The sequence below is a fragment of the Cuculus canorus genome, chromosome 1 (assembly GCF_017976375.1).
Source record: "Cuculus canorus isolate bCucCan1 chromosome 1, bCucCan1.pri, whole genome shotgun sequence".
Taxonomy (NCBI): domain Eukaryota; kingdom Metazoa; phylum Chordata; class Aves; order Cuculiformes; family Cuculidae; genus Cuculus; species Cuculus canorus.
In genome coordinates, this window is record NC_071401.1 from 181,592,611 (window position 1) to 181,620,561 (window position 27,951).

At 36.9% G+C, this 27,951-nt stretch overlaps 1 protein-coding gene across 4 annotated transcripts in view; it reads right to left on the reverse strand.

Moving 5' to 3' along the window:
• The window catches only part of TFEC (transcription factor EC), a 139,580-nt gene that overhangs the window by 35,192 nt on the left and 76,437 nt on the right, over positions 1–27,951 (reverse strand). For all 4 annotated transcript variants that reach the window (XM_054056135.1, XM_054056132.1, XM_054056131.1 and 1 more), the window contains 2 exons: positions 5,351–5,602; positions 3,018–3,113 (listed from right to left, as the gene is read on the reverse strand). In XM_054056135.1, the coding sequence (XP_053912110.1) occupies positions 3,018–3,113; positions 5,351–5,602 (348 nt within the window). The remainder of the gene's footprint in view (positions 1–3,017; positions 3,114–5,350; positions 5,603–27,951) is intronic.

A 27,951-nucleotide genomic window follows, 5' to 3' on the forward strand; every position in this document is an offset into this window, starting at 1 on the left:
TTTAAACTCACCTTCTAAAAAGTCATTGTAAAAAGTAGGTTTTTACCATTAAGGTACTTTTAAGAGCAATAGAAATGCAGTCAAAGAATTCCCTCATTTAACTTAAGTTGCAACCCAAATCCTTAGAATTTTATGGAATTATGAGTTTGGGGCCAAACATAATAAAAGCCAGACAATCTACTCTTCAGATGTTGTAATAATTTTAATGAGAGATTGAGGGATGTTCTTGTTTTCACTTCTCTGATTCTACTAATACATGACTGTAATTCATTAATTCAGGTTGAGACAATGAGCCTCTAAGCAATTACCCACATGAGTAGCCTCATAGAATTCAATGTCCCATTCAACGTGACATTAAAACGGTACATGGGTGAATCTAAATAAAGCAAATATTAATTCGCTGCAACATACAACAGGTAGCTCTGCAAAGTCTCTAACCTCAGCCACTATCTATGGGAATAATAAGAAAAGAAGATGGCTTCATGGATTTGGCTAGTTCAAGGGAAGGTTTTGCTGAAAAAAAAATCCATATTCAGAAAATCAGGAGACTCAAACTTTTGCAGCATTTTAGAGAGACTACTTTGCACATTTTGGAGAAATTCAAAACAATGTCAAGAAGGGAAAAATCTAGGAGGGAATCCTAACAATTTATGAGCATTACACTGGAGAAGTGTAAGGATGAAGCAAACGCCAAATCAGCCAGGCATATGGGTAACTCAGAAGAATCGTAGAATGTCCTCAGTTGGAAGGGACCCACAAGGATTGTCTAGTCCAGCTACTGTCTCTGCATAGGACAACCCCAACATTCACACCATGCATCTCAGGGTGTTGTCCCAATGCTTCCTGAATATTGCCAGACTTGGTGCCATGAGTACTTCCCCGGGGACCCTGTTCCTGTGCTCCACTGCTCTCTGGGTGAAGAACCTTTTCTTAATATCCAACCTAAACTTGCCCTGGCACATCTTCCTGCCATTCCCTTGGGTCACCAGATGTCAATAATAGCCACCATAGCTAAGGGTCTTATGCAGAATTGCATAAGAAGTGATATAAATCTGTTTAAGTACAGCTCAAACCCAGCTCCTCTTCTCTTCATGATCATGTCTCTTCTTCCAACACTGTTGTATTTAATATGCACATTTTTAAATCAGATAAACAAACTGTCATTACTTTTAATGTGATGATGAAACACTGGATCTAAACAATGTATTTTCTACCTGCCTCTCTGTCTTTCTCTTTTGCACAGTTTATAACCAAAATTTTGCAGGCAGGTTTAGGATGTTGCCAGAAAGATGCTATAAAAACCTGAATGACAAGCTAAGTGCTTTAAATCACCTCCATCTGCTCATTATTTTCATATATATTTTATACATATTGCCAAAAGAAAAGACAGAAGAGGAGAGGCACTGTTTGATGGCTTCCACACTGAAGCAGTTCGCATACGTTTTTGAAGGCAGACTTTGTTTTTCCATTCTATTGCACAGACAGATTTGGAAAGACATGTTATTCCCTGGCTTACCTACCAGCCCAATGATTTCCTCAGCACCAACAAAACTCTAAATGCAATTACGTGACCCACAGGCACTGCAGGTGTCTCAATTTTTTGCAAGTAAGCTACTAGCTATGCCTAATACCCTCTGCATATTTCCTTGCTCATCAAGAATAAGGTATTCAATACATTTTAGAGAGATATGTCCTTTATGGCTGAAGATGAAGACTAATGAGGCTGGAATTAGCATAGATTAACATCATCCAGTTTGAAAAGATGTTGAGGGAATATAAGTCTAACCCAACCCCCAGAATTCATGCCTCTCATCACCATCTCATGGTAGCACACCTGAAAGGATCCTCCCCTGCCTGATGTTAATTTTGTCCAAAATATTAATTCACTTTCCAGGGAATATTTCTTTGCTATACATTATACTGGGATATGTATAAATCAGACTGATTATATTAGCTCTGTACTGGCATGCAAATGTCAGGTAGGGAACTTTTAACTGCCAATAATACTGGACCCTGTCATGGGCAACACAGAGGAGCAGCGAACTTCTCTCCTAATGTATTTTTGTAGCCAGTGGTGTTCTGTGGTCAGAAAATGGTGTTCCTGTAGTGAGTGATTAAGAGCAACCACCTGACTCTGTATTCCAAAATGAACTTTGTACACTGCCAAAGAGTGTGAAAATCCTTCTGATTTCTCCAGAGTAAATTTTCCTTTTATCAGCACTAATTTAACGTCTAATGGACAAAATCTGCAGAAAAATATTCCTGAGATAAATCAGGTTTGAAAGAACGAAGAACATAAAGTCTCTTCTATAAAGTCTCTTGCATTACATTATTGATAGGTGTTATATTCACAAACAATAATGCTCTATGCATTGCTGTATCCAGAAAATGTCCATCCTTCCTCTTCCAATAGGTAACATATATGGAAATGTAAGTAGCCTTTGTTAATCCTCTGTCATTTCTTTACAAAAAGACTACAAATTTATAACAGTTTGTTACAATTTTTCCTACAAAACATTTCCTCTGAAAGTGATGTTTCTTCATTCTCAAAATTATTCAACTATGTTCAACTTGCCTTTATAAAGGTCAAGAAACAGATTCCACCCTTGACTCAGCATAAGGAAAAACTACTGTACTGAAGAAACTATTACATGGGGAAGCTTTGACTTTTTCGTCTGAGGTACAGGATCTCTAAGACTTTAAGAGACCTTCTAGACTTCTCTCCTCCATGGTCCTACATAGGAATTAGTGCGTCCAGTGGCTTATGCACCAGACCTGGTTATGGCCTAGAACCCCAAATGCTATTCAGACCACCTAAAACAGTTGTGTTCCACCACATTGGAATGCTTTCTTGTAACATTTCTTGACAAAAAGAAAAAAGCCTGAAGAGAAAGGAGAATAGTACAGTGATAGTACTGCTTTAGCCTCTGAAGTGTGACGTGTGCTTGAAGTAGTCAATGAAATTCTCTATTATAAAGACAAAAGACGAAAAGACAACATTTAAAAGAAATACTTACAGTTCTTTGCATTAGTAGAGGAGTTTCAGAACAACCTATCCCTTCATCATTAAAACTTGATTCCATATTGATTATGTCTTCAATCACTTCTTCCATCTGAGAAAATAATATGTTAAGACCAATCATTACAAATAATAATTGAAACAGTGTTATACTGAAAAAACAGATTAAATAGTCTTGAATATTTTTTACTAGAGTAAAACTGAATTTGACAAGTTTGTATCTTAAAATTCAAATAATTCAAGCACTTTTACATGATATTCACATTTTTGCTCCTTGTGAAAACAGTTTTTGTGGTTTAACAAGTTACTTCTTTCCTCCAAAATCCCAGCCCATTCCCCCTTTTTAACCCCTTATTACAACAATAAGATCAGACAACTAAGTTGCTAAGTTGTAACTGTGATCTGTCACTTTCATCAAATGTGTCATATCCACAGTGTATTGTTGCATTGGTGCAGGAAGGCTGAAAGGAACTCGTGGTTCTGCAAGAGTGTGAGTCACTCAAGATTTGGTGTTACACATTGCTCTCAAGATTCAGTAGGCAGAGCTCTGAGTTGTGTTTGGCAATATAATGAATACTTCACCAGACAGCCTTCTGGTCTCACTTTTGTTTTAATCTGAATCAAAAGCTACTGAAGTAGATGGAATAGCTAATTAATTCCTTGGGATGAAACAGTGAATACTTTGCAGGCATATTGAAGTATATAGGTTTGTATAATGTACAGCATGAGTTTTTAATGATAATTTTCATCTGGTTCTGTTCACAAAATAACTCTGGGAAAGATCCCATGATGAATCTGTCAGTGTTACCTCTATCGTCTGCAGGAGCAGTTGACTTGTGCTCTGACACTTTTCAAGCAACTCTTTGGAGCTGTCTGAAAAGCTGTAGCTGAAGGAAATTTAGAGGATCATATGCAAGGAAAGGAAGCATCGCACAGGTGAGGAATCTTTCAACACAGACTTTTAGGCCACATGGCCTGGCACAACTCACACATGCACTTCTCTCAAAAAAACAGATGTACTGTCCAAGTTGTTGGGGCCAGACTTCTTTAGGAAAGTGTTGTCTGGGCCAAAAGCATGTCAGGAAAGTCATCAATTAGACAACGTGAATGCACAGATCAGTGCACCAGCCTGTGTGTTGGCTCTGTATCATTTACTAATATATCTAGAGCCTACACTGAACCACAGGACACATCTGCAGCTAGGAAATTACACCGTGCCAGTCATCCCCCTGAGGCTCTGGGATGGGATTGTTCAAATTATTGGAGTTATACTCACAAGGACTTTGGCCTGTGCCAACTATCCATCTCCTAGTCACCATCAGGTAGAGTTCAAGAGAGTAGTTTACAAGCAGCTGACTGCTCTTGAGGACAGAGTGGTACTTGGGAAGGCACCAGTCATTCCTGGTCGGATACCCAAAGTGCCTGAGAACAACCGCAGCATGCTGCACTTGCCAGCACAGAGGTGATGGCAGAGATATCCAAAAAGGTTATCTAAAACAGTATTTACAGTCTAGTGGCTCCAGTAATCCATGTCAGTTGTCAATGCAGAAGGAATAGAGGAGTCTCAGATGAGCTCTCCAGGAATTGTTTGGTTTATTTTTTCAGTTTCCTCATGCTTAGATGCATAATGTCCAAATGCTCATATGGATCATAGTGTATTTGTAAGATTCCTCTGTTCTGTTAAAACTCAAGACATGGTACAGCATCTCCATTTCTTATTTCTGTAGGTATTCTCCTTTCACCTAATAAACACTCTCTCTTGAAATCTATTGAAGTACCGAAGCCCATAATGATGTACATCGCACACTCGCTGAGAATCTGACATTGTTTAATAGCTGTACCTCTATTAAAATCGATGATGGTACTAAAGTTAGCATATCTAAGCCAATTTATCCAAGACGACCCATATATAAATGTATCAGCTAACTGAAAAATGAATGTTTCTTTCAGTTACAACTTTAAGGTAATCAGCAATTAACTTTGTTATGCAGTTAGAATAATACTTTTAGGCAGAAATATCTCTCATCTGCAAAAAGAGTTTTGCATCTCAAAGTATACTTAAAAATGTTCATCAATAAATGACACATAGGTAAAAAACCATGCATCAATACATATTAACTGACAGTAATTTAGAAGCCTGATCATGCAATAGATTATTCACAGGCATTCAAGGGCAATCCAAAAGGATTCAGGGAGCAAACGCTGCAACTAAAGGCCCCATGGAAGTAGAGAAAGTAATCTCTCGCCCACTACTAATAAAATGGGTCATGTAATGTTTTTGTAGGAGCACACAAAGCCCATTTCCCCATTCCTTTGCCAGCCTGGCCCTACCGCATTTTCATGTTCTCCTCCAAGGGCCAGTAGCTTGGTAACGGGGCTTTCTGGGGTGCCAATATCGCTGACAGGAGGCATGTGTCCGTTTCGTAAAATGGAGGTCACTCCCGCGGGCTGGATTGTATGGGAGTGGGACAAGGAGAGCGTCTGGCTGGACAGCTTGGTATCAAGGGTCAGGTACTGCTTCACCTGGTGCCTCTGGCTTTGCTGTATGTGGTATCTAGACTGATTTTCCAAGCGTGTTTGTACCTGTAAAGGAATAGAAATAATTGCTCAAGTTCCAAGATACTGGTATCAGTATTTCCCCATGTGTTCACTTTAAAAGCTTTGAAACAATAGATCACCTTTAGCAACACTTAGATAACATTATTATTATTAACTTTATTTTTTTTTTCATTTTTTTCCCTTTATACATCATATTTGTGTATTATTTTCCCCTAACACAGCTGAATAAACCTTCTGGATAATTATCAAAGAAAAAATAGAATTAGAAAAGATAAACTTGATCCTGAGAAAAGACCAGAATTATGCTACACATTTTTCTCTTCCCACTTGCGAATGATCTCTGTTGAAATCACTGAATATTCCAATCAAATCTACAAGCATCTATGTACTCTAAAATTAATACGACGGTGTATTTACTCATTCGTATTTGAAAAGGTAAATAAATGCATAAAGAAAAGCAAAATCCAACCAACTTCAAGTAATACCAATAGCAGCAGACTTTCACTCATATCTAAATCCACATTTGGCTCACCTTGTAAAAAGTGAAGTCAGTTAAATGAGGCATTGCTGAACTCTTGCAAAAAAAAATCCCCAACCAAATAAAGAGTCCTGGATGACTGTTCCCTATCCTCAAACCATGCAGTCTTCTTGAAGTGCCTTTTGAGGAGAGATTCCTTTTTGAGTTGGTAGGATTTTATAAACTGAGAGGTCATGCCAAAACAGCTAATTGAGTAAGACTTTGGGCCATCCTTTGATTACAGAGATTGACAGTTGCTACTTCAAACAGCACTCATTTCAGATCAATGTCACCTTCCTGCAATTTAACTACTAGAGGAGTACTGTATACACAAACCTTACTGTCATTTCAGCCCTGCGGCTTTCTCCTCTTCCTATGGCATGACTGGTCACAGATTTCTTATAATAAATTTTTCTCAAGTGGCCTCTGTGTGAGCCCGATTAATATTTGTTAAATAATAACAAGACTTGCTTTGCAGTCCTTTTTAGTCCTCCAAAAAATTCCATCATTTAAACAAACTTGTTTTTAATTCCCCAAACATACATAGCAGAGATAAATAGACCATAAAAGGGGCTTGCATTTAAATTAGCTATATTTTTGTACAATATTGCTGTACCTACTTTATTTTTAATCATGTTATGATGGCATGTCTAGAATTCTTTTAATTATGTTTCCTTAAACTAATTTTCTAGTCGTATAAAAAAGATTAAGCCATGCGGTAATGAACATAATATGAATTATTTTTATGTAAGCCTTAAACTTATTAAATAATATTCCATTAAAACATTGATATAAAGTCTTAATAAGCTGTTCAGATTTTCCTGTTTTATGTTAGGAAGGTATGCATCCCATGCAAGGTTTTATGTGTATTTGGGATTTACTTAAATCTTAACTTTACTTGTCTTTGTGTTAGTTTTTAAAAGTGCATAATTTAAGCTGTGATTTATCATGTGTGAGGATACATGTAAAACCACTCCAAATCATTTTGATACGTATGCATCTATTTACTTATTCAGCTTTAAGTAAGACTTAAGCTCATTTTGAAATGCAGATACTCAAGCAGTCTCTTAAATTAGAATCCCAACATAAATCTACTGCATGCTAGTTTAACCAGAGAATCCATCCTGGGTGAAATGCAATGTGCTGAGAGAAAGAAAATATGTCCCATTGTATGGCCAGAGCAGAGCTTTGCTGTGCATTCAGGTTTTGCAGCTGTTTCAGAAGCACTCAGACACTTTATGCTTGTGCCGGACTCTAAGGTCACTAAATGAATCCACGCAAAGTGGCCACTGCCCAGACCCTTACACTGCCTGAACTGTTGAACAAACCTTTCCAGCAATGCAGAGCACTGTAATCAGCAGCTTTGAAGGCACGGCTTGTTTGCATGGCAAAAATGGGAGTGGAATCAATGCAGAGGATACAAATGCATCTACTGCACTTCAGCCCAGCTACTTTTTTCTCTTAAATGAAGCTGATGATCGATCTGAAATGAACAATGAATTGTTATTTTAGAAATTCTACAGGCCTACCTGAAGCATGAAATCCAGAAAAACAGATCTCTTCAAATAACATAGGAAATGCAAGAAATTAGCAATGTCTGAAGTATAGACTTCTTTGGTTTAAAGTCTGTTTTTAATAAGGAATTTTAATAAGAAAGTGGATTCTGCCTCAAGAAAGCTACTGAAGAGCCAGTGGCTTGCTTTTTGCTTTCTCTGGACTTCAGGTTGCTAGCGGCAGTCTGAAACCTTTGTGTAACCTGATTTCCTAGTGAACCACCCTAGGGTCATCCCACCAGTGTAGGAGAGGATCCATGAAAGACAGTCAGCTAACTGCTGACTAACTCAAAAAAACAAGTCTATCAGGAGTGCTTATTTTGTATGATATTCTTTCAGTGCTTATATCATGTCAGTACGGTCCCGAACTTCAATGAGTAAGTAAAGAATTCAAAGCTTCTGTGGTAATGGGATATGTTGCTATGGTTTTCAAGCCTTGCCATCCCCTTTACTATGTTAGTTGCTGTCATTACAAAGTAGAATCATGAGGTTAAAAAGAGGTCTATGCCCTGATTTTCAAAATTACCTAAAGATGCAATCCCTGATCAACTTTACGTCTCTAAATAAGTCTTAGAAGTCAATGCTCATAACAAGAAGCAAAACACTTTTGAAAATCAAGTCACCGTGTAGAGACAAAGCAGAGTTGGACTGACAGTATGAGGGGGAGTGGCTATAAATTGGAGCGGGGAAGATTTAGACTAGATATTAGGAAGAATTTCTTCACGATGAGAGTGGTGAGACACTGGCACAGGTTGCCCAGGGAAGCTGTGGCTGCCCCATCCCTGGAGGTGATCAAGGCCAGGTTGGATGGGGCCTTGGGCAGCCTGATCTAGTGGGGGCTGTTCCTGCCCATGGCAGGGGGGTAGAAACTACATAACCTTTAAGGTCTCTTCCAATCCAAACCATTCTATGATTCTATGATTCTTATTTTTTATAATCATACAGCTAATGTAAAATAAATGGGAAAAAAAATCATCTTATTCCAAAGGAAAACTGAAGATTTCAAAGCCAAGCTCTCAAAACTTAGAAATGACAGTTAAACCTCCCCATGTAATATATGAGAAGTAAGAGCAGACATTCAAAATTAAATAATTTTCTTAAACTCAATAGACAAGTGCCAAATGCTAAGTATGATCAGTTTATTATCCACTGGGATACTGGATGACTTTTATTATATCAATATCATAAAGCTCAGTTTAGTTTTTCTGAAAATTTTAGATTAAAGAAACTCTTCTAAATAACTTCTCCCCTGCTTACAAACATTAAACATTGACTTGATTTTGAACTTCTTTTTAATGGTGTAATAACAGTGACTAAGAACTGACACAGGTTGCCCAGAGAGGTTGTGGAATCTCTGCCCTTGGAGATTTTCAAAACTTGACTGGACAAAGCCCTGATCACCTGAGAAAACAAAAGACATCTAGAAATACCCAGGGAAATTTGAACTGGTAGTCCAAACTCTGAAACCCTGGATAACCACTATTAAGCCTGGGAAGAAATATGTATCAGGTCAGGGTTTTCAGCGAAATAAGTGCAAAAAGGCAAAAGAACTGGAAAATCAGTTCTACACATATGTAACTTCACAAGTAAAACAAGCCAGAGCAATATGCATTTAGCTGCTTAGAGATCTTGACCATGTGTATATCTGAGATCCACTAGAAAAGGTTCACACCCAGAAATCTAGAAAAAAGTGATTTTTCGGAGTCAAAGCATTCTTATTTCACCCAGTAATTATTATTGCAGCACAGAACCCTCCAGCATTGTTGGGAGACTAATTTTCTATTTCCTCATATTTTGAGGAGTTCCCATAAGCTGAGAACATTTTACCAGAGATTATGTGAAATTTTAAGCTAAGCATATCTGAATCTCTCCAGTCTAGGAGTACTCCTACATATAAAACCATTAAAACTTTTTTGGACCAAGGACCTGATATATTGATGTCAACAAACCCTTTAATGCTACAACAGTCTGAAAATAGGGTTACCTTCTTTTTTTTCTGTGAGCCAATGAATATTTAACAATTTGTATAAAGCAGAACAGCTTTAAAGGAATAATCTGAGGTGTTTTTCAGGGTAAAGCATCCAAAAATCTGGCGGCTCTGTGAAATCTTTCTTGTTTCTGACATGAATTAAGCAGCGTGATTTGACAAATCATACCTTCTAGTTCCCAACAGACTGTTTTCTGCTAATTTTCTTTCCACCTTCCAGTATTTTTGTGAAATGGATGGCCTTACTCATTTACATGCCTGACTTCTGGGTGTCTGTATCAGGAATATGCAGTCAACGATCACCTGACAATCCAGCTCCTGACTCAGGCAAGCCTCAGACTCAGCCCAGGACTTAGCATTTTCCTACCGGCACACCTGCTCTAGCTCCCATTATAGTCAGTGACCTGACTCTTCCTTTCAAGTGCTCCTGAAGTTACATAGGCTCTTTTGACGCTTGTGTATATAACGTGTAAGAAGGTGATGAATTTTTGCAGATGAAGTGCTAGTTCTCCTCCCAGGCATCCTCTTGCAGCAGCTGTGGCCACGTACTTTAAATGTTAATTATTTCAGATTATTTGAGAAGTGAAGGACAGTATAAAGTTTGAAAGTAAATAGATTATCCACCCCCTCCTAGACACTGCTTTTGTCTATTATGTGGCTTTCCTAGTCATGGTGAAATTAAAGCCTATTGAGAAGCAGAAACATCAAGCATCCAGGGAGCCAAACACATCCAGTGCAAACTCAAATATTATAATTCTACCAGAACAAAGCTAGAACAGAAATGAAAACTTTGAGATGGATGTTTTAATCCAGAAAATATTCCAATGCACTTGTAACTGATTGTACCTATTTCTATTGTATATCTTATTGACAAGCCTGAGAGCAAGAATGTAACAGACTTACAGACGCATATTCAAACTTCTTCAATTGCTCTTTCTAATTTAAGCACAGATGTTGTACACCATGTTGTAAAACCGTGGTAGAGTTGTGTAACATCTTTTCCCACATTCACACTAATTTTTCTTTAATTGCTTGTACATTGCACAATGGCATAACGAGGCCATCGGTTGTTTATTTACATAAACTGTTTCATTCGCACATTTGCTGAAGAGACTATTTTCCATTGGCTAAAGGATAGCTAGCATGCCAGAAGTAGAGGACATATCCAGGGACCTAGGGAGGCATGAAGAATGTCAATGATATTGCAGTAAGCAGCAGTGCTACATCTTGTATTGGTATTCCCCTAAGGGCAAGTAGGTGATACTTGTACTCCCAGGCTGCTTAGGTCAATATCAGTTCTGGGAGAAATAATAGGAAAACTGAAAAGGTATTCAATTAATAAATTATTAAGAGATAGGAATGTAATTAATGCTAGTCAACACAGTTCTGTGCAAAATAAGCCTTGTCAAACAGATCTACTTCTGTTCCTTGATGAGATTTCAAGTTAGGTTGCCAAAGGTAACAGTGAGGGTATAATAAACTTCAACTTTTGTGTGCCTTTTGACTTAGTATCATTCAATATTCTAATTAAAAATATAGAACTACACAATATCAATAAAGCCTGTTTTAACTGGATTAGGAGTTGGCTAACGAACATGCATAAGACAGTAATCAGCAAAGGCTTGGCATCAGCAAGAGGAGCTTTTCAGTCCTGTGCCACTCAACCCTTTCTTCAGTGATTTGAGACTAATGAAAAATACAAACAACTAAAAAGGAATAAGTATTTTTTAAAGTAGCGATCTCATTGAAAGAAAATATGTTCCCAGTCGGTCGAATACTTATCTGCATATACTGGAGAGAGATTTATAAGTTGCAACAACAGAAAACAATGAATGGAGAAGGTAATAGAAGCAACAAGTCTGTAAAGAATTTGGAGTTGTAAAAAACTGGTAACTCTGCAGGAGTGTCTTAGTGGTACTATAACAAGAAAGCAAAAATGGCATAAAGGAAGTAGTGAATAGGAACCTGCCTTTACTCTGCTTTTACTTATGGCTCAGGAGAGATCAATAATGGGATCCTAAAATATTTCTATCCAAAGTATTTAAAATACACTGTTGAAAAAATTGAGAGGGTGCAGAAAAGAGCTATGAAATTGATTGAAGCATCAGGAAACTGTGTCTCAATGAAATTTTAAATAAACTGATATGTTTTTATTGTCAAATTGAAATTTGTGAAATTTGTGGGAGACACTGAATAGAAATATGCTGCTATAGAAAGCATGGCAAGAGTCACTGACCACAAGCTGATGTTAGGCAAGATAATACTGGAAATTGTGTGCACAAACAGTGAAACACTCAAAATGAAACACTCTGCCTCTTGTTTTCTTCAAGCTAAGGCTCCATGATTTCCTGGAAGAGAGGCATTAGCCAAATCCAAGGTATATTTTATCAAACACATTCTCAGACTCAAAGATGGATAATAACTGTGTTGAAAACAAAAAAGCCTGTGATTTTAGAGGAATTAGAATGAGTGGTCTAATAGCCCTTTCTGTGTTTAAATTTTATGGATTTTTAGATCAAAGAACTGGCTATTACAATAGCAACTTTTTCTTTGATGAATATTCACTCTGAATTTAATAAATGTTTAAATCTCTGCTTAAATATGGTCACAGTATACTGGACAGAGCTCAATACTTTATTACAATTTGGCATTTATGCTTCATATTAATTTGTTCCAGTATTTTAAATAACTTTTGAAGTAAAATTTCTCACCCTGATGGAATAGCATCATTTATCACTAGTCTGGATCAAAACACCTCTCTGAAACTGTTTGAGTTATGGGTCTTCATGTTCTTTTCAGCCACTGCACCAGAAAATAAGCATCTAATTATGAAATTTTTAATTATTAAAATGTTCTGTAAGTACCCAAAAATTCTAATTCCATTTTAAAATAAGAAACACAGTCACAACACAGACTATTTTAGCTCTATTTCTGAGGACATTCAAATGGATTTTAAGGGTTAGGGAAAAAAAGGCTTTCTAGTGATGAAACAATCATTTTTAACTACTATTGCAAATGAACATCAGTTGTTTGTTTTTCCTGCTCTTTCTAGTACACTTTTTGAGAAAAGAGCATTTGTGAAATTATTTCATAATAAAATGATTTTTCGATTTAACTTAGCTGTTATACAAGTCTGTTCAGCCTTAAAAACTATCACCAAATAACGTAGCTGTTCACTTTAATGTTTAGTTTATAGAAGCATGTGTGATTATGTCAATTAATTACTTAAGCTAAACACATCAATTAATTTTTAAATGTGAATATTTTTGTTATTGGAACTTTGATCTGACTAGATGAGACCTCCTCTATTAATATGCATGAAGAGACAACAAAAGCAAAAGCCATCCAGCCTGGAAACTCACAGCTGTGTTTAGTTGATGCCTTGCAGTTGCTTTCAAGTTAAGAAAAAAATCCTCATGTGACTCTAATGCACTATTTTTCATCTTGTTTAACCCTTGACATCATATTCATCGGGAAGTTGTGACTGTTCTTTCAAGAGTGAAGAGACAGAAGAAGAAATGTTTTAAAGTTCTTTGACGAAGACCATGTCTTCAACAATGACTACTGCCTCTGTATTTTGGCACCTCAATGTCTAAAAATAGCTGATAATTATGAATGTAGTGCAGGATGAGAGTAATCAGAAACTGTGATGAAAATCAAGAGAAATGAGGGAGCAAAAGAACAGGAGAGGAGACTTTGCAGAAACCAGTGCTGGGTAAGGAATTTCTCTGCACAGCATAGGCAGCAGAACAGCGTTTCTTTCAGGGAGAGAAAGGCAGCAGTGCTCTCAGGGCTGTGGCTATTAGAGGCCAGATCTTACAGCTACCCATTTCCTGTCAAATTCCAGTGCAGATGCAGGGATTTTGATAGCATTTCCTCATTGTGGTATTCTCTAGCACTCACTGAGCATTGATGGAGCTCAGTCCTTTCAGGTATTCCTCTGTGCTAACCTCCTTGTGCAATCAGAAATCAAAGCAAGCACTTCCATTTGCGCCGGTATACCTGAGACACTTTTGGTTTCTTAATTGAACTCCTGCAGTTAAGATACACACAACTCTGATGGCTCCTTATCCACCACCAGCTTGACTTCTAAAGAAAGGATCCCTAAGGCCATAAGGTCATCTTGTCATGGTTTAAAATAACAATGAGTCTCGATGACTTTGTGGTCTTCACTGGCAGAAAAGACATTTTAACATCACACTATAAAAACAGCCTATAAAGTCAAACGAAGCAAACTACAGGAAGAACTTTTACAAAATTATCCTTTTGATTTAAGTTAGAATTTAAGCTGAAAATCTAAACTATGAACAAACCCCAGCACTAGAGTTAATAGGCCATGCAAGCATAACAATGGACCACAATCAAATTATGAAACCCTGGCTAATATCCTTACTTTGCCTCTGTGAAGTGACCCTGTCCATTCTCTCATTGATTCATGAGATCTGTGAATATAATAAATCTTTACTGTTCCAGTTCCTCTTTATTGTTGGTGTTATTAAAGAACAGCAATCGCGACTTTCACATTTGAAGAATATAAAGAAAGTTTTATATGGCTAGCTATGTTCAAGGAGCTACGTCCTGAAAACTTTACTTAACTAATTGTTTCTGTGTCCAGAGGTCATTCAGATTAGGTCAGCTAATAAGATACTACAAAATGAAGAAGCGACTATCATACACATATTTAAGGAAAATCAGGTTTGAACATGGAAAATACAATCATCTGGTTTTAAGTTAAAAACCATCTGCTAATGAACTTCCATCATTGCAGTTTGTTCGGTTCTTGTAGGAGAAACAAAACAGCAACATTAAAAGTGCTTCTGTATTTGTCATCTGCAACAACCAGCACATTAATAATAAATACGGTCACAGCAGCATGGGAAATCCATAACTAGAATGATGTATTTTATTCAGAGATTCAAGATTTTCTGACAAATATTGTATGTCAAAAACAAATCTACTCCAAAATATAGGATTCATATAACACAGGCTGATACAGGTATCAGGAAAAATGAAAATGTTTGCAGATATGAAAGTCTATAGTTTAATGTTAGAATTTTTAATTATTTAACTTCAGGTGAAAGCACTCAGAAAAGACAAAAGATGACCGCATTTTAAAGATCCATATAATTTTGCTATCCACAGGTAAAGTCTGGAATATAGGTCTAACACAGGAGAGAACCACTAGGTATGTGAACTACCTTTACATGTAGATGAGAAAGTCAAGTGACTGAACTTTGAAATGAATGAACCAAAAGAAGAAATATCACTGGTGTGATCACTGTTTCAGTACATTCCTGAATAGCTCTAAAATACTCTGATTTGTTCTTTAATTTCTAATAGTTTTCGTGTGACAAATATAATTTTCTCACTTGTATCTCACTTTAAAGGTTCCATCGGACAAGTAGCATTTGCACACAAATAACAAGATTTACAACATAGTTTCCAGTAACTTTGTCTAATGAATAAAAAGACAAAACCTGAACACAATAAGTTACTTCTGGCATGCTATTCTTGTTCAAAAATAGAGTAAGCTCAAGAGTTTTAGTGTTTTTTAATAAAATCGCTGCTTTTCCCTATTTCTAATACGAAAGCTTCATGGCTGTATGCCAAGGGCATTTCATTAATTTCTTCAGAAAAGTGAAACCCATTGGTCAAAAAGCACGATCAGTTTGTTAAAAGTGGTAACAATTTCACCACCAGATGACAGCACTGCTTATAACTAACCCAATTTTGTGTGTTTCAGTCTTCCCTTGTTTTGGAAACAAACTGTACTAAGGTATGCACTCCCTAGCCTATCTACAGCAACAGCAGAGGAAACAAAGCTGGTGGCATAAGGACGTTTGGTGAGGTAGTCACACCAGGGCAGCTAATCTGTTGGACAAGTTATTTTAAGTCTGTGAAGAGTTATAGCTTCTGTAAAGGCACAGATTAAGCCACCTTCAGCCTAAGAAATGTGCTTTTTATTTCTTTCCTCCGTTTCAGAAAAATAAAGAGGGCAAAGGGGACGTTTTCAAAATAGGCATTTTAGGTTAAGCTTCACAACACGATTTTCATGAAATCAAGTCAGCAACATCATTTTGAGTCAGCTTAGGATCTAGCCACAAAGTATACTTTCATACAAGGGGAGCAGATTGGATTAGCTGACAACAGTAGATGACGCTTCCTCAAAACTAGGAATGGCACATCAAGGACAGCTATGTGAGAAAAAGAGTAACAAAAAATATTTCATATCAGTTGTTAAGGGCATTTCTTTTAGAATGCACCTTGTCTATTTTGTGTTCAAATATGTTTTATGGCTCTAAGTGGCAATGAGTCTGATCTTGTTCACACTTCAGGATGCTGTTGACGTGCCATTCATGGGATTAGCAAACATTCACTCCTGTACTTGAACATCAGCTACAAATCAGTATTTTGTTTTGGCAATACACTTCCATTTACGTTCTGAGGATTGTAACAGTGGACTTAGGGTGCAGCAATTATGTGGTCCTTGAAATATTTCAATAATTTTACAGGACTCATGTTTGCCCCTATTTTTACAAATAAAAGTTAAATGAAAAAAACACTGAACGTCACCAGAAATTAAAATGAATATAATTTCTTACTTGAAGTTTTGTAATTTATTTTGAGGAGTCTTTTCTGAACTATAGTTTTGCATGTTTGAGTTTTCTGTTTGAGTCATACTTTTCAGGCTAGCTCCCATGAATATCAGTTAAAGCAGAGAAGGGAAGCCAAGAATTCATTCAGAGAACACTTATAGAGTGCAAGGCTTCAAACGCTTCTGTTTTGCTGTTTATGTACTTTGCATTTGACTGGAAATCTCATAAAAATAGCATAATTGGCACTTTCAGTACTGAACTGAGCAAGCAGTCTTGCCTTTTGACGTGTATTTAAACTAATCTTAGTTCACAATACGTTCCATTCAGCAGTAACTCAACTGGCCAAGCAAAAAGAAAAAAAAAGATATTTATACTATTTCTAATATGCAACAGATCAAAATTCAGTTCCTTTTATAACTACTTAAACTCTGAAATCAGCCTTTAGAACCCTTTAGAACAAGAACTCCTCTAAAATCACCATAGGTAGAATCAGAAGACAACCTAGCAGAAACCAGTACATGTCCTTCAATGTTAGACTTGTACTTTATAGCATTTACTTTTCAGTTTACGTTAAACAAACATTTGTACACTTAGTAGACACTACAGAATAGGATCTAGAAGTGTGTTATTAGGGTAAGCTCAAACTACCCAATAGTTTTCCATTGATATCAAGTAAATAAAAATATGTCAATTAACCAAAGACGATTGATTTTACTGGAATTAATCAAATGAAACTCCCACCTAGTTTAAATCAGAGTTGTGTGTGAATATGGAATTAAAGATTACTACTGGTAAGTCATTATTAAGAGCATTAATTATAAGCTGTTTTGTACAGAACAAGTCTTTCAAATGCAACGGTCCTAATGTGGAAAGGAATGTACAAGGTAAAAATAAGTTTTTAGAAAAATTATTATCATAGCTATATTTCTGTGTGAAATTTTTCTGCGCATGAAACTATTTTTTATTTTGAAATTAAGAATATTTGTTAAAATAACAGCATTTTAAAGAGTCTTTGTGTTTTGCCATAGAACTTTCAGCAGGATAACATGTCACAGTGTTTGTACTGCAACAAAGTGGTGCGCTGAGAATGTCAACACTAAGATTTAGTAAGCAAGTTTATTAGTACTAACAAAATTATTTAATTATCAAACGAGTTAATTAGCAATTATCACCATAATCTGTAGGCCACCTTCTGGAAAGAAGGCAAACAGTAGCCTCTTCGGTCTGCCTTAAGAAGATCATAGATAAAACTGTGCTTCCGTCATACATGCAGAGTAAAGCAAGAACCGATTAGCCTGATTTTCATCACGCAGTTAAAGTGCAGAAACTTTGGTCCACCAGCATAGTTACCTACTGGCAGTGGCTGGATTTCTATTAGTTTTATCAGCTCTACAAAACAGCATCACCTCAGAGCCCAGGTACCCGAACACAGCAGGGCAAACAAGAAAAGACTGATAAATCTGGCCACGAATAATGTATGTAGCTGTTTGTGTATACCCAGTTGGTTTGAGGAAGAGAAAGGGGAAGTAGTTCATAGCGGTATTTTCTTAATTCTGTTTGGAATGTCAGTTAAAGAGGAAGAAATGATATAGCACTTTTAAGGAAAGAAACTTCTGATCTGTTTCTTAAATGTATTATTAACCAACAAATAGATGTAGAAAGAAATTAATAGCATAATCGTATGGCTATGCTAGCAGTTTCCTTCAATCATTTCACCAGTCTGCTATCACTGTTGGCATTCAAAAGAAGACCACAAAGCCTAAATACAGAGGCAGGACTCTTCCTATTACCATCTTTTATTATTAGAATATAGAGTGAGCTGTAACATCAAATACTATTCTCAAACTGGTTCACAGTCTCAGTTTATTCAGTTGTGTTCCAAAGAAGTTCAACAACATAATTTCCTGCAATTTACTTGGTTTTATCACTTTTCCTTAGCTGTGTGCAGAGCATACATACACAATGGTTACATTTTGGTAACAACCTTACTTTTCTCAGTCAAGTCCAGATTTATCCTTACACTGGTGGCCATCAGGACCATCCAATTAAAGTAACAGATGCATAAATTCTTTCCAGAGTGGGGAAGGCTGTCTTACAGAAAACTGACAGAAAGGCCAGCACTGGTAAATGTGGCCTCATACTGAAGCTGTGGTGGTCTCTGAGCTGTTTTTTTGCCTTGTCCCTCCTTCTTTGACCACATGCAGGACTGCAGGGCTTACCGTTGCAGTGAGGATGGTCTCTATAATGGGCAAGGGTATCTTTCCCCAAAGGTTATGAAATCTCTCTACTTGATGTGCACAATTCCCATTGTACCTTCTCACAGCTGGATCTCCAGCTGAAGAATTTATCTTGTCACATTAAACCATGACTCTCTAGCACTGCTAAATTTAACCCACATTTTCAATTCCTGAAGCAGGAATTTCATGTTGACTACTAAAATTTTGTTTTCACTTCTGAAGGTACACTTTACATTATTGTAGATTTTTTTCTCTCCTCAAAAATATTTATAGTGCACTTGAGTTGAAATTTACATTTGAAAAGGCAAGTGAAGACGTCCTTTACAATTATATCACCAACACTCTTTTCTCCTGCATGAAGGTCTCCATAAAATTTAAATGAGAAACTAAACATAGCAGTATAAGTGAATGATACTCAAATAACCTGAAACTTGCAGATGGTATTATCCTTCCATTTGCTGGAAAAAGCTTTGAAGCAATGTTCAGAGTATTGGGAAGAGCATAAAATACTGACTCAGGATGAGTAGGTGCAAAAAGAGAACTGAGCTTAATATAGTTGTGAAGGAGCATAACACTATGACTAAGAAATATTAAGAAAGTTAGACGAACTGGCTAGATCAGGCTGATAAGTAGAAAAAAAAAAGGGCTTCATAAAAGCTGTGAGAAGACTGAGTGATGAAAAGAACATTAATTTTATTTTCTACTTAGAAGATATTTTGAGTATCCCTGTATTCCTAGACAGAATAATTGAAAGTAAAAATAAAGCCCTTCACCAAGAAAATACAGAGAATAAAACTGTGAAAGGAAAGAAAGAGAAATCTCTCTTAAGGATGAACGTTAAAAAACCTTGAAAGGAGAAAGAGAAAACCAAGATAAGGCACTTAACAAAAGGTGGGAAATAGGCAAAACAAAACCAAAATGAGAATGTTAGAAAATAATAATAAGAAATTTATACTCTGTTCCAATTTTATTGGATAGTTAAATTAAATGCCAAGTCTAAAGCTGACCTTGGCAGTAAGTGGCACAAAGCAGTGATACCATAACACACATAAAGGATTGAGGTTCCCAGTCTGGCACAAGAAAATGGCTTAGGTGCTTATGTAGAAGAAATGTTTAACTATTAAACAAAACAAAGAAATGGAATGTGTTCAACATAAAAACAAGCTCAGATGCAGAAAATCCTGGTTATCTAACTTTCTGTATTTTCACAGGACAAAGGGTCCTGATGTTACGCCTGAGCCTGAAGAGACCACAGGAGTACACCAGCCAGAATGTCCCTTGCCAGCATGGGCAGAGGGCCATACAAAAGACCGTCAGCAAAAGACACTAATACCCACCAGGCTTTCTATCATCTTATGGATCCAAAGTAGACCTGGTTGTTTTGTTGCTAGGGTTTTCCTCGAGTTTGCAAAATTTGAAGCAGACAGTGAATAGGCTGGCAAATAATTTATAGCTTTATCTACTTCATTAAAGCAAACCTTGGTCTATCCTGCCTCAAAGACAAGAATAGAGTAACAGTGGTACAGTTTCAGTGTTTAGGGGGTGTACACAGAAATTTAGCTGAAATAGATTTTATGTCAAAGCCTGAAAAGTGTGTGTCCACTGTGCAATAACTGCCATAGATGGGAGGGCAAAGGTGTCTCATGGAATAGCAACCCTGGACGACGGCTAATTTGGCTTCTAACCATATTTCAAATACTGAGAAGTGAGGGGCCAGGGGATTTTTTTTGCTAAGTATTCACTAAAAGCCATTGAAAAATCCATAGTAAACATTTCTTCTCCCAATCCCACTATACTCAGTTCCAGTATACAAGGTGCCCAGTAGTCCTAGAATTTAAAATTCAATATTAAGAAGCGTGTGTTACAAGAGACATGAACATGGCTATTAGTTTCCTAAACCTACCTTTAAGGGTCACTATCTGGGAGGTCTAATAGAAGACACTCTGGGATTCCCTTGATGTGACAGATACAGAAAAAAAGTCTTTGCATTAGAAACAAGACAAGTTAAAATGAGTTGTGGTTCCAGTTACTGCAATATAGTAAAATTCTAAGTCTTTTTACTGCATGCTTCATATCTGGACCCGGTCTCTGAAGAAAATGTGTGGAGTGGAAGAAGAAGAGAAAGGCTTGTAAGAAGGTGAAAAAACAGAGGATTGCTGCAAGTGGCTTGCACGTTAGGAGGAAATAGAAGTGTGCATATAAGCCTTCATATAAAAACATCATTCACATTTTGATCGATGGCACAACTACCAGATTCTGTTGTACAGCTGTTCAGAAAAATCAATCAGTATTAAAATATAATACATTGAGTATTGCAGATTAGGAAAAAAAAAAAGGGATTTGTCTAAGTTGTGATCTTCTCTACCAGAGAGCAAAGGAAGTGAAAGGTCTAATCTCCATCCTCTCAAGTCGGAACTCAACAGCTTTGACAACACTGGGAAGACAGAAGATGGACACAAAAGCAGTAGTTGACTAGTGGTAGGATGAAGAAATAAATGTGTTTAACAAATACTAATTCTCAAGAGTCACTTGGTTTCTTCCATTTTTCTGTTTCTCTAGATTTTTTGTGGTTCCACAATTTTTGATTCCACAATCAAAAAGTTTTAACCTACTTATGTCCAATACCCAAATTTCCTGTCAGCTAATTAGGAACTTAGTTTGTCCCTACCTACTTCCATCTCATTGAGGGGTGGGTGGGAGATGAGGGGGGGATTGTTTGTTTCTGTTTAACCACCGCTTATTGCTACAAGAATGTCTTTATCCTTGCTGATACCTTTCTAGGCTCTTATCCTCCAACTACATACACTTTTCCCATTTTACCCCACCAAGGGCTTTCACTGATTTCAGGGGAACACTCGCATTGTTTGTAAGGCTGAAGCTTTAAGCAGTAATTGTCAAGGGCATCCTGCATTAGTGAGCTATGAAACAAGAAGCTTACCACCCCTCAGTTATGTGAAAAAGACGTCACATTTTATGCCTATTTACATTACTCAGAACTGATCATAAAAACATTTTAAAGGGATTTGTAGTTTTGAGTTTATACCTATAGCGTATTATAAGATCTCGTCTTCTGCTAAAAAACCATTTCAAGTAGCCAAAGGACATATATGTCCTGGAAGATGCTAGATGACAAGCTGGCATTTCTTGGCTTAAGTTAACATTCTTTAATTGCTAGACCATGTTGTGGCTCCACTACACTGGGTTCTTCCTGAATGCTGAAACACAGTCATGCCATTCATAGAAAAATAGCTCTTTCCACAACACTTGCCAGTAATTTAAATTACAACGGATTGACAGGAGTCCTGTGAATTCGGTCCCTGCCTTTGTACACTTTCCCTATACGGTCTTAAGCAAAATATTCAATCTATTTTCCTTGATAAATTTGAATAGTGATAGTTACCTATCACTACTATTATATCATTTTCATTTTGGAAAATCTTTGGAGCAATAATTATTTCAAATCCTTTGGGACTTTTTACTGGGACTGTTAGTTGAAACACCTCCTCTCCTACTATCCCTGCTGCTGCTACTACTACTAATCCTTTACTTATTTCTATTAAAAAAAAAAAATATAACTTTGAATCTAAATATTAAAGTTGAATCTTTTCTCTTTTAAGATAATCACTTAATCCATGTTAGTAGTTTGATAGTTTTATGGGAAAACTAGATATGCAAGCATTTTTCTTAGCAGTATGATTTATTCTCCCAGAGTTCCTATAATAGTCTATTAAGAAATAAATTGTTGCATCACAAGAAAATGCGCTGCAGACTAAGTTGGTTTTCTTTTCTTTTAATTACCAAAATGTGTTTGCTCTAATATGTTTGCAAGGTAAACACCCACGCAGGTTAATTTTAATCTATGAGGGCTTGACGAGAGGATATGAAAGTCTACATATACCTTTTCATTTTGTCCTGTTACTAATAATACTTGATGTTTCTGCCCTTAACTAGAAATATCTTGCCTGCTCATGTTTATGCAAAACAGATTTTTTGGAAGGGAAGAAAAAAAAAGAGGTACTGTAACATCAGAAGGAAACATCAAAGGACTAGTGGCAACATCTTAAGGCTTTTATCAAAGTAGTGAGGGAATGCATTAAAGCAACAATATATGTAGCTTACAAATTATGGGACTATCAAATTTGACAGTATGTCTGATGAACATAGAGGACACATTTTACATGTATTCTTTATTTTTAAAAAAGACTTGAAGAGTAGCTTTTCTTTCAAAACTATGAGAGAAATATAAAAGAAAAGACTCCAGACTCTAGGTTGTGTCAATCAATGGAGCTGCCATGGAGTCAAAGGCAGCCAAGCACACTTAAGCCTGAAGAGAAGTTTCACTTTTATATTTTTTAAAGTCAATGTCTTTAACGCAGAGTATATATATGTTGGGCTTTTTTTTCCTCTCCACTTTTGTACCTATATGAGGGCTGAAGAACAGAGTACTGGGATCTGGCCTAATAAGTAAGAAGTATAGACAGTCTTAGTAGTTCAGAACAAGTATATTATGAAATGCTGGAGCATGTCCACAAAAGATCTTTCTTTCAGTCCTGCTTCCCTAGATTATTTCAAGAATCTCTAAGTTGTTATTCATTGTTTCCTATATATTCCTAAAACCTGCATTTAAAAAGCTTCATTTATACAAGTAGCAGAACTACCACCCTGCAGAAAACTCCAGAACTAAATGAATTATACACAGTCTCACCTTGACCCCAATCCCAACCCTTCTGTGGAGCACAGCTGCCTGTTCTGTTTAAATTATGGCTTTTGTAGCCTGATATGTGAAAAAATATGGATTATAATTCTGCCCCAGGAAGACATGGGTCCTCTCAAAGTCCCTGCAATAGTAGTCGGCTATGAATCCCAGCTAACCCCAGACCTAGACACTGCAACTTGTGGTCCCAGCAAGTGCACTGACTGCTCCTAATATTTCATTATTGCTCACTGCCATTAACATCCAAAAAGGCTTCATATGTTGGGGGAAAATAACAACTATTCACCAGTTTTATAACTAAAATAACTGGAAGTTCATATAAAGCTAGTTCACATAGAGCTGGGATTAAAGTCCAGTTCTGTTACATATTTGTGTGTGTACACATAAATATATATTTTTACAGCCTAATTTTAGCTGCAATGTCATACTGAGAATTTAGACGTAGACCTGCCCCTCCTTCCAGCAGGACAACATACAACAAGGCAGGGGAACAATTAATTTCCATAGTAAGAGATGTAGCTATTTGGTTCATGGGAAGACCACATGTGAAAAAATGTTCTGGGTCTAGTTCTTGCAAATTATTCTTGCTGGATCATTACTACAGCAGTTACCTTTTCTGGAAGCATTGAACTCTGGTCAAGAATGACAAGCAAGAGAGAACAAATGTTCAGCACCACTATGATCCCTTTGTGTGTCTGCTTCGCCCTGCGTTGATAGGTTGTGCATATGTTGTTCTGTGTAGGGTGATGTAGGGATGCTAAGAAGATGCTTTCTGTTGATTTGCAGATCTTACAACAGGTTCTGTGGATCTGCAGGCTGTAAGTTCACAAGAAGCTGCTAACCCAAGGGAAGGTGAAAAGCGATGGATGACAATTAGTGTAGAGAATTAGAAATAATGGACAGAACCACAAATTTTAACTACTACAATTTTCTTGCAAGCACAGAATTTAGAAAAAAACCCTGTTTATTCACCTTTGCTGTGTCATCTTTATTTGCTTTTGAATATGGACAGTCTCTTTTTCAGTATACAATGTGAGAGAGATGGGGTATATTTGAGGCTGGCAGCAATGCCTGTATGGTCAGAGGGCAAAAGACTCTCCTGAGGCAGAAGGCCAAAATTCAGAATGTAGTTATTATTCTCAAAAACATAATTCTGAAGCTCATGGGAAAACCCAGGCGTTTGATTATATGCATCAGGTCCCCAGACTGATTAGTGCTCACTACAGAAGAGATTTATGGATCTTTCTTTCTAATAGCTCTACCATGAGCCAAATACAATATGACTTTTGCGCATCTTAACTCTCTCATCACAAGCTCTCCAAGCTCTCCACCAATTTACATCACTTCAAAATGTCATCAAGCCAAAGCTGTCCATTATATTTTATTATTATTTATTTATTGCGTTATAGCAGCACAGAGAAGTGGTGGTAGAGCACAAGCAAGTCACACTCTCAGAGTGAAACTTTGATTTTGAAATAAACTCTGAATATCTTGTTTCTGTAATACCACTCAAAATGCAATATGTAAAAGCCTCTTTGTTAAAACTGAGGAAGTCAAAAGGACTAAGAAATTTGACAAACACATTTCTGTCTATCTGTTGGAGAGCTTGATTAGGATCTCAGACTTATGAAAATAGTAAAAATAAATACAGCTCTGAACTAACAAGAAAGAGATCAGGAGTGAGAGACTGGGAATGCACATTCAGTGCCTATTAATTTTCTTGCTATATGGTCTTCCTTGCTTGTGGGAAGTCATGTTTTAGAAACATTCCCGCAGATATACATCAGTGAGCATGATACATATGTCAGTAGGCTTACCCATACACCTGCAACAGCTAATGAAATAATATCAACTTTTTATGAATATTCAGAGTGCTTTTGTTAAAAAAAAAAAGGAAAGCATTATAATAGCCAGCCATTATATATGCTGGCACCAACTGTTCAGCTTTTCTAACAGAAAAAAATAATTGTGTGTGAATTGTATTGTTCATGAAAGTGAAACAGACGGAGGAAAAAGGCAGGCAGACTCTGCTAACACTTGCATTCCACCTTAGACTCCACTTGGAACAACAGTTATTCGATTGCTGGGGCTTAACTTTACAATCCACAGAAACTTATGCAGCATTTGCACAATATAACCATATGGCTAAGAACTAGTTCATATATGTAGATAACTTTTCAAAACTACAGCACATTTGTACACCTGCATCTTTCAAAGTAGGAATTCTGAAACAATAGTACTGAATAATATTTATAAAAAAAAAAAAAAAAATTGATGCATTCATGGGTGAGTTTAGATCCAAAATATTATGTGAAGTTTTACACTCCAGTTTTATACAACAAGTATATCAACAGGAATATAGTTTCTAAATGCATCTAGGAGTTATGGTACACATGCAAAGACAAGAGACACCTGCTTAAGTGTCGCTCCTATTCTAAAGAAAGAGAAGTAGCTGCAGATTTTCTCAAAACTTGCTATACACTTCAGGTTCTCATCTTACTGTATTATTTAATCTTACTGGCTTCAACATGTATTTTTTATGTCCTGAAATGAAAAAGAGAGGTCTATTGTGATTATTGATGTTTCTAAATTAGCTTTGCCCTCAAATTGAGACAAAAGTCTGCTAAATTCATGTGCCTCAAATTATGACCTTGGTTCCCTGCTTGATTCTCCATCAGTAGGACTCTGTAGACAACAAAAACTTTCAGAGTAGGGCAGGAGTCAGCCTTACTCATCAGTCCATGATCACGACTAATAAAACTGCAAACCACAGCATTAAATGTCATAAGACATATCTCAATAAACCATACCCAAATACCTGAACAACATAAAGCCACTAACTCCTCGAGCAGTCAAAACTTAGAGGTGTGTCAAGCACTATTTAAATTCATACTTGGTGAAAACAAGACATAAAAAGCTTCAGAGGCTACTCCAAAAACCCTAATGGACAGTCTAAACAGATCACAGTGAGATTTTCTTCTCTGTTGTGGAGTTTCAAAAGATATGAGCATACTGTTATTCTTCAGCATGTGTTATGCATGGAGCAAGACACTGACTGACACATGGAAATAATGACCCTGGCATCATTTCATAGAATCATAGAAAGGTTTGCATTGGAAGAGACCTCTAAAGGTCATCCAGTCCAACTCCCTCTGCAATGAGCAGGGACATCTTCAACTATATCAGGTTGCTAAAAGCCCCATCTAACCTGACCTTGAACGTTTCCAGGGACAGGGGATCTACTACCTCTGTGGGCAACGTGTTCTTGTGCTCCACCACCTTCACTGTAAAAAAAAAAAATCTTCCTTGTATCTAATCCATATCTATCTTCTTTTAGTTTAAAACCATTACCCCTACTCCTATCACCACAGACGATACTAAAATTCTGTTCCCAATCTTTCGTAAGTCTCTATTAAGTATTGAAAGGTCATAATAACAATTCTTTGGAGCTTTCTGTTTTCCAGGCTGAACAATCCCAACTCTCTCACTCTTTCCTCATAGGAGAGGTGTTTCATCCATCTGTTTATTAGGGTGGCCTTTCTGTGGACCTGCTCCAAAAGGTTCATGTATTTCCTGTACTGAGAACTCCAGAGCTAGATGTATTTCTCTAGGTGAGATCTCACCAGAGTGAGTAGAGGGGCAGAATCACCTCACTCAACCTGCTGGCCACACTTCATTTGAAGCACAGGATATGGTTGGCTTTCTGGGCTATGAATGCACATTACCAGCTCATGTCCAGCTTTTCTTCTGCTTCTGAAGTTGCAGAACAAAGCACTTCACACAGTCAATGGAGCAAAATATTCAAACTCATATCCTTTGAGAGTTACATTTCACTTTTTCTTTAAGGATATTCAGTGTAAATTAACTGATTCTTACAAGTACAGAAAATCACCTCCATGGAAAGCTGTTGGGGCTACAAAATACCAGACAGTGGCCATGCTCAGGAATACTTCTATCTAGGTTTCTAAATGTGAACTTAAAGGGACAAGTCTGGACATAAGACGATCTTAGCTCAGGCATTAAAGATCAAGTGCAGGTGTGGCTTACGAAGCTAGCATTAGGTACATGCTTCTGCTGTACTAGATATCTGTTCATGAACCTGGGGAGTAAGTGTGAATTTCTTTGAATTTCTCAGTCAAAATTAAATGAATTAGCATGCCAATTCTCGTATATCCAAGTGACCTGTAACATGGACTGAATTATAGCATTCATTACATTTTGGTTTGGTTTAATTCTGCCAGACCTGAAAATATACACACTTTTAAAAAAAAGACCAACAAAACACTGACATTTAAGTTAGAGAACAAAGGCCATTACAGGACAACAAAACTAAGGATCAGTTTCTGTGTTTCTTTTGTCCTGGACGCAGGTAGCATATTCCGTACAGACACAGGTACTTTAAGGAAACTAAAACTGTGCTACTCTCACAGCAGAAAGAGTAGTCAGGTGTTGATCTTTACCATGCAAAGGGAAGGGAATAGATGAGAATTCCTTTGGGTACTGCATACAGTGACCACACAGCTTCGTTTTAGCTCTTATACATACTCTCAATCCCACTGTTAGTTTCTATGAGGATTGCAATAGTTCAGCAATTTATTAGTTCTTATCACATTAAATTATCCTGGCCTTAGTAGGAGCAGTTGAAATATCACTTCCACCAATTGTAATTATATTTTCTAGAGTCATTAGTGTAATTTGAAGAGCAGCACGTATGTCATGTATCATCATCAGAGCAAGAGAGCTCTATTCCATGCACCAGTTGGATGACT